At 45.9% G+C, this 7,500-nt stretch overlaps 2 protein-coding genes across 3 annotated transcripts in view; one reads left to right on the plus strand and one right to left on the minus strand.

Annotated features, from left to right (window-relative positions):
• The window catches only part of arf1 (ADP-ribosylation factor 1), a 4,702-nt gene extending 835 nt beyond the window's left edge, over nt 1-3,867 (plus strand). The window contains exons 2-5 of one of the 2 annotated variants that reach the window (XM_058394969.1): nt 266-443; nt 523-633; nt 799-923; nt 1,366-3,867. In XM_058394969.1, coding sequence (XP_058250952.1) covers nt 299-443; nt 523-633; nt 799-923; nt 1,366-1,527 — 543 coding nt within the window. In that variant the 5' untranslated portion in view covers nt 266-298 and the 3' untranslated portion in view covers nt 1,528-3,867. The remainder of the gene's footprint in view (nt 1-265; nt 444-522; nt 634-798; nt 924-1,365) is intronic. The other variant, XM_058394971.1, reaches the window with a different exon arrangement.
• Nucleotides 3,868-5,050: 1,183 nt separating this feature from the next.
• Nucleotides 5,051-7,500, minus strand: part of lg07h1orf35 (linkage group 07 C1orf35 homolog) — a 7,216-nt gene continuing 4,766 nt past the window's right edge. Inside the window, exons 3-8 of the mRNA XM_058395121.1 lie at nt 6,580-6,625; nt 6,381-6,460; nt 6,202-6,274; nt 6,038-6,114; nt 5,694-5,834; nt 5,051-5,368 (exon numbers count right to left, since the gene is read on the minus strand). Coding sequence (XP_058251104.1) covers nt 5,188-5,368; nt 5,694-5,834; nt 6,038-6,114; nt 6,202-6,274; nt 6,381-6,460; nt 6,580-6,625 — 598 coding nt within the window. The 3' untranslated portion in view covers nt 5,051-5,187. The remainder of the gene's footprint in view (nt 5,369-5,693; nt 5,835-6,037; nt 6,115-6,201; nt 6,275-6,380; nt 6,461-6,579; nt 6,626-7,500) is intronic.

Consider the following 7,500-nt stretch of genomic DNA (forward strand, 5'->3'; position numbering starts at 1 on the left):
GATAATAACTTGTTTGGATGTTTAATCTTTTGGGACATGGTTTAAAACGTATCTGTGTGTGTCTTTACCTTTTATGCTCTGTGTAGCCAGTGAAATTACACTTCCCCAAGGTTCAATTTACAAATGAGCCGGACACAGATACCTGGTCAGGAGGTCACGTGACCTGAAGTATTGATCTCAGGCGTGTGTGTGTGAGCTGGTTATGTACATGTCTGATTGTCAGTTCAGTCTCAGGGGGTGATGTGCTCACCTGTCTCTGTGTTAGTTTCAGGTGTGAAGGATTTACATCACCTCCAGGATGGGGAATATATTCGCAAACCTCTTCAAAGCCTTTGGTAAAAAGGAGATGAGAATTTTGATGGTGGGGCTGGACGCAGCAGGAAAGACCACCATCCTGTACAAGCTGAAGCTGGGAGAAATCGTCACCACTATCCCCACCATCGGTAAGACTGATCAGGAGGCGGCTTTACACTTTACACTCACCCGAAGGCTCTTACTGACCCGGTGTTTCTGTTATTTCAGGGTTTAACGTTGAAACTGTGGAGTACAAGAACATCAGCTTCACTGTGTGGGACGTCGGCGGTCAGGACAAGATCAGACCCTTATGGCGTCACTACTTCCAAAACACACAGGGTAAAAAAAAAAATAATAATAAAACACTTCCAGTCTAGGAATGGAGCAGGGAATGAGGAAATTTTGATTTCTCTAAAAAGGTTTAACATTCAGTGCCACTAATATGTTAGCCATCAGATGGAGAGGTGTTATATGTGTTTTATATGTGTGTTTGTGTGTGTTTAGGTCTGATCTTCGTAGTGGACAGTAATGACCGAGAGCGTGTGAACGAGGCCAGAGAGGAGCTGATGAGGATGCTGGCCGAGGACGAGCTCAGAGATGCCGTGCTGCTGGTGTTCGCCAACAAACAGGTGAGCTGGACATACTCCTGAACGTATAAAGCTGATCTTATAACCTCGAGGCTCCTTCTGGTTATGTGTACAGTCTCCACGCTTCCTGGACATAAACCCGGTGTCACACCTTTAAGTGTAGCTGTCCGGTTTTATTTAATTCATTTGTCGTATGCTTGGTAGAGCAAGGCAGCACTGGACAGTCCTCAGAACACTGATGTACTGTTGCAGCATCATGGAGGTACCATCACAGCATCCCTGACACTGCTAGAGGTCATCACTGTATGCTTAATCCACTGTTACTGTGTCCATGGTACCGGACACTAGTGCTGTGACCTTGGTACAGTGAGGCCTAGAACCAGCTACTGTTGCTGCATCCCCTGTGATCTGGTCCTCTAGTTCTTGGTTTAGTTGTTTCCATGAGCGTTTCATGTCTTTAACGTGTGTGTGTGTGTTTTTTCAGGACCTGCCCAACGCTATGAATGCTGCAGAGATCACAGATAAGCTGGGCTTGCACTCTCTGCGCCACAGGAACTGGTACATCCAGGCCACATGTGCCACCAGTGGAGACGGGCTGTACGAGGGACTGGACTGGCTCTCCAATCAGCTGAAAAACCACAAATAATCCTCAACACCTACCTTCTGTTTATATCCTCCTACACTGTAGCGCTGTGATCTCCATTCAGTTTTAAAGCAGAACGTACCGGAAGCTGCTCTCCTCTCCTCTCAGACTGGTCAAAGCGTGGTGATGGAACCATGCACCTCTAATCCTTTAAACAATTTATTAATGAGGCAGCTTTTGGAGCGCTCTCATGCAACACTAGGTGTGTGCCGATATTAAACTCTAGTATATCGATAATCCAGGAAGTTTTTAAGATGAACAGTAGTGTTTTTGTTTTACTTTTGAAACCTCTCTTGTAGTGAAGAGCTACCAGAACACATGCACTGATGGTGCTACATCAGCTAGCTGATTGGAACCTGTAACCTTGGCTGAAGTTCCTCTGATGGTTGTAGGTTGCGTTCACAAAAATGTTTCATCATCTAATGAACCTGACCGAAATAAAATGACCCGAGAGACTGGATCGGTACATGCTTTACATCCATCGATTATACTGTGTGATTATCGGCACATGCCTACGCGTTTTTTTTATATATATATATTTATATATATATATATATATATATAATTAGACCTATACACGTAGCCTTTCCTGTACTTTTTTTATTGTCTTTATTTAATCATAGATGAACTGTAGTGGGGAAATCCTGAAAATTGTCACATCCTGTAGCTCTTTCAGTTTTTATTTTATTTTATTTGTGTACCCTAATGATTAAGACGTACTGTAAAAGACTTACGGTCTACATAGAGGAGGTCAAGACAGCGTACACACGCGCACACACACACACACACACACACACACTACCTACAAAGGGCAAAAGAAAATCCACAACCTCACACACTGAGATCAGCATGTGTTTATAAAATAATTAGCATATATATATATATATATATATATATTTAAATCCAGAGCAGCAAGGTCTAGCTTGACTTAACCCTCTACTGGATTCAGGTTTTTGGTGTAAATGGTGAAAAAACCCAGCATCTAAACATCGTTCCTCATTTGGACAGTTTGTAAATTGTCCAGATTTTGAAACGCGTACGAATCTTTGCCCCTTGAACGCAAAAATCATCAAGTCTCAGGTTCAATCGCTTTGCCTTTACGTCTGGAGGAACTGAACAGGGCTTTGTTTGGGAAGAGGTTTATTTCCTGTGGCTGTTGTGTCTATTCCAGTGTGTGTTGAGTGTGTGGGTGTTTCTGCTGGTCACCTGGCTCAGGTGTGTGTTTAGGGGTGTTTCACCTACAGCATGCGTCCCACACGATTCACACCAAGCTCTTTTCTTTAATGTGGTAGAATCAAGAGACATTCCTCCAGATTTTTTTGTTCATAAAATAATCATTTTTTTCATTCTGAACTGTCGATTAAAAGCTTACTATCTGTGTGTGTTCAAATCAGCTGATGTTCTGATACAGTCGTAAACTCACCCCGCTGCAGCAGGCACTCTTTCTGCTTCCTAAAATCTGGAGACGGTAGCCTGGAGTTGGTCCTGTAGTCCCTCTGGATAGAGTGAAGAAGTGGATTAAATGGTGAACAGGATCATCAAGGGCTCTGGTGGGTGTGTGTGTGTGTGTGTGCGCTAGCAGGTGAATTCCTGACTGCTAACATCATCAGCTGCTCTAATCTCTGCTAGAACAGAACTGACTCTGGGTTTTGGACGTAGGCGGTAGATCAGTTGGACCTGGCAGTAAGTTCTCTGCCTTTCCTGCCTCCTGAACAGTCTCGTTAGCGGCTAGCTTCATGCTCCGAGATACTCTTGAGAATGTGACATGGTACAGCAATATTAAAGACGCAGCAGCGGTGGAGTTGATGTTTCTTGCTGTGTTGGTGTTCCTTGGTGCCTTCGTGATCTTCGTCTGAACTCGGTACCCTTCTGGGACTGTTTTTTTTTAATCATTTTGTGTTCACTTAAACTGAATGAAAGAGTTTTTTTTTTTTTTTTAATTTCCTGTCTGCGCTCCATTGACTTACACCGGGACGGGGCATGTGGCGATGTTAAATCTCACGCGGTTTACGATATCACAGTATTCTGCTGGAACCCTATCGAGCTGCCAGTGGAGTCGCGTCTCTCAGAGACAGGTCTAATGGGAAATAATCACCCGTCTGACTCCAGAGTGACACGCTCCGTCCACGGTGTGTGGTAGAACACGTGAATACGGTGATGTATCGTACAGTCGGTGACCAGCACATGCCCAGTGGGGACAAAAGTATTTCTGAAACTCATGAACTCTCTTCCTGTGTGACTGTTTTAACGTGAATGTTGGATTTTTTTTAATGTAAACTTGTCTTGCCTTTTATTTTGACAGAAAAGCAACGTAATGAAAGAAATTAAACACGTGAAAAATCAGGCTTCTGCCGTGTCGTTTGTGTTCACGTGTACGTGTCAGGGCTTGGGGATGGGCTGAGATTTTACTGTCTTCATCCCTGAATCTTACAACTTTCACAGTTAAGGACACGTCCATCACCGGTCCGAGTCTGAGGAGACGAAGAGCTAAATCTCAACACCAACATCTCTGCTGGACGCTCTGGACAGTTTCACTCTGGACAGAACCTCCACACACAAATGTACAGAAAATACAGCTTCAGTTTTACTCCAAAATAAAAAAAATCACACTTTATTCATATACAGCTTCACAAACACACTGTGTGTGTGTGCACTGACTGCCTCAGAACAACATTTATAAGAAACAAGGAGTTTAATTAAAGATAAAATTGTACAGCTATACAAAATAAACACACACACAGGCTGCAGGCACAATAAACCCCCCCCAACACACACACACACACACACAGGCTGCAGGCACAATAAACCCCCCCCACCACACACACACACACAGACACAGACTGCAGGCACAATAAACCCCCCCCCCCAACACACACACACATACACACACACAGACTGCAGGCACAATAAACCCCCCCCCCCCAACGCACACACACACAGACTGCAGGCACAATACCCCCCCCCCCCCAACACACACACACACACACACACACACAGGCACAATAAACCCCCCCCAACACACACACACACAGACTGCAGGCACAATAAACCCCCCCCCAACACACACACACACACACACACACAGGCTACAGGCACAATAAACCCCCCCCAACACACACACACACACACACACAGACTGCAGGCACAATAAACCCCCCCCCCCCCAACACACACACACATACACACACACAGACTGCAGGCACAATAAACCCCCCCCCCCCCAACGCACACACACACAGACTGCAGGCACAATAAACCCCCCCCCCAACACACACACACACACACACACAGGCTGCAGGCACAATAAACCCCCCCCAACACACACACAAACACACACACACACAGACTGCAGGCACAATAAACCCCCCCCCCAACACACACACACACACAGACTGCAGGCACAATAAACCCCCCCCCCAACACACACACACACACACACACACACACAGACTGCAGGCACAATAAACCCCCCCCCCCAACACACACAGACTGCAGGCACAATAAACCCCCCCCCCCCCAACACACACACACACACACAGACTGCAGGCACAATAAACCCCCCCCAACACACACACAGACTGCAGGCACAATAAACCCCCCCCAACACACCATCCTAATGAACTGAGAGTCTTAATAAGATGAGGAATCTGTTTCATTGGAATGTCAGTCATCTGAGTCGGTGTCATGGCGATGTCGTGGTGGGCGGTCCCTGGCTGAAGGGGAGGGGCTTCGATGCCTGACCTTTGACCCCCGATCTGAGCGTCTGTCGTGAGAATTGTATCCTCTGTGACTGCCATGTGATGGACTAGAATCACGCCGACAGTCTCTGTGGTGTTGTTTATGCCTGACACACACACACACACACACACACACACACAGTAGATCATCAAATGTTAACTTACAGAAGACTAGACAGAACCAGGACTGAGGAAGCTCATGCTTATCTAATGTTCTCTACTCCAGAGTCAGAATCTAAACTGAATCAGAGTCAGTCTGAATCAGAACCCAGAGTCAACTCAGTGAGAATCAGAGTCAGAATCATAACCAGCTTCAGAATGAAGCAGCTGGAGGTGATGTTCTCCTTTATTGTCTGTGATTCATGTTAAACCTGATTAAGACTCTAACTGTTCCTGACTCGTCGCAGTGACCCGAGTATAAACACACATTACCTTTTACGCTCAGTGTCCGAGTCAGAGTCGGAGTCAGGGGACGACTCTTTCCTGTGCCGCTTTTTCTTCTCTTTCTTTTTCTTCTTCTCCTTTTTGCTCTTTTTCTCCTTTTTACTTTTCTTCTGGCCGTCAGTTCTGCCGCTGTGTGAAGAGAGCTACTTCAGTTTAACTACAGAACTTTTACAGTGTGCAAAAGTTTTAGCACCTTTTATCTGATTACTGGAGACAAAACCCAAGAGACGTGTTCCTAACAGGCACTGCCCCCTGCTGGTCTACATCCTGTACTGCAGTATGACCTGCTTATAATGTGTATTTTATTTGTGGATCAGTGAAGAAAGCAGAACCTTTTAGTCTCTTCTTCTATCTGTGGTTCTTCGGTTTTCGTAGAAGCTCCAGCTTCACCTCCAGACACCTGATGATGCTGAAATGGGATAAAACCCGTGATGAAGAGCTGGGCGGTTCTATCATGTTCTTATTAAAGTGATGTGTAGAGATCTGTGGTACGTACAGTGAACACCGGGAGACCCATTTTCACCGCTTCCTTCTCCTGTTTGGACAAAATCATCCTCCGCCCTCCACCACTGAAACACACACAACCAGGGGAAAAGGTCACGCTGGTGTGAGGGGTCAGAGGTCAAACTCGTATAGCGTATCAACATTATTGTATAGTGGATGGACATTAGCCACCTGGAGCTTCCCAGGCCGGAGACTCGGTCCACGTCTCGTTCGTCCCCCTCTCCCTCTCTTCTGCACACCTCCACCAGGTCCTACACACAAACACAACACTCTGAAACACACCCCGGCTTCGGACCACACGCTACACACTGCTGCAGGCTTTAAAGCTCCGCCCCCAGGGTGGGAATAATGAAGGACGTTAAACACGCACCTCCTTCGTCAGACCGGCCGGACGCTTCTGAACCGTTTTATGACCCCTGAACAAACAAACATATAAAAAAACAACCAATTATAAATAGATAAAGAAAAAACTGGACAGGAGAAGGACAGAATAAATGATGGAGTGATGGATGGATGGATGGATGGATGGATGGATGTACAGAATGTACAGATTGTCAGATGTCCATACTTTATTAATTCCTGGGAGAAATTTTTGTAGGATCTAGGGTTAGTGATGAAAAGATGGATGGATGGATGGATGGATGGATAGATGAACAGGATATGTAGATGTACTGAGTGTAAAGATGAACAAACACTGTTGATGGATGAGGTGAGGGGATAGATGGATGGATGAATAAACAAATAAAATATAATGTAACTTACAGAACCATTACAGGAGATGGAAAGATGGGTGCATGGATGTACAGTGGTTATAGAAGGATGAAATGATGGAGTGGTGGATAGACAGATGGGTGGAGTTGTGGATGGAGAGAAGGATGAAGGATGGATATCGTGATGGATGAAGGGATGGATGGAGGGAGTTAGGGAGTGATCGAGTGATGGATTGGGTAATGTTGGAGTGATGTATGGATGGAGTGATGGATGGACGGACAGTGGTGTCACTCACAGTACGACCATCATGGTGTTGTGCTCAGAGGGTGATGGATGGATGTTTGAGTGGAAGATGGAGTGATGGAGAGAGTGATGGACAGAGTGGAGGATGGGGTGATGGATGGAGTGATGGAGAGAGTGATGGACAGAGTGGAGGATGGAGTGATGGATGGAGTGATGGACAGAGTGGAGGATGGAGTGATGGACAGAGTGGAGGATGGAGTGATGGAGAGAGTGATGGTCAGAGTGGAGGATGGGGTGATGGATGGAGTGATGGACAGAGTGGAGGATGGAGTGATGG

This window comes from Hemibagrus wyckioides, linkage group LG07 (genome assembly GCF_019097595.1).
Source record: "Hemibagrus wyckioides isolate EC202008001 linkage group LG07, SWU_Hwy_1.0, whole genome shotgun sequence".
Taxonomy (NCBI): Eukaryota; Metazoa; Chordata; class Actinopteri; order Siluriformes; family Bagridae; genus Hemibagrus; species Hemibagrus wyckioides.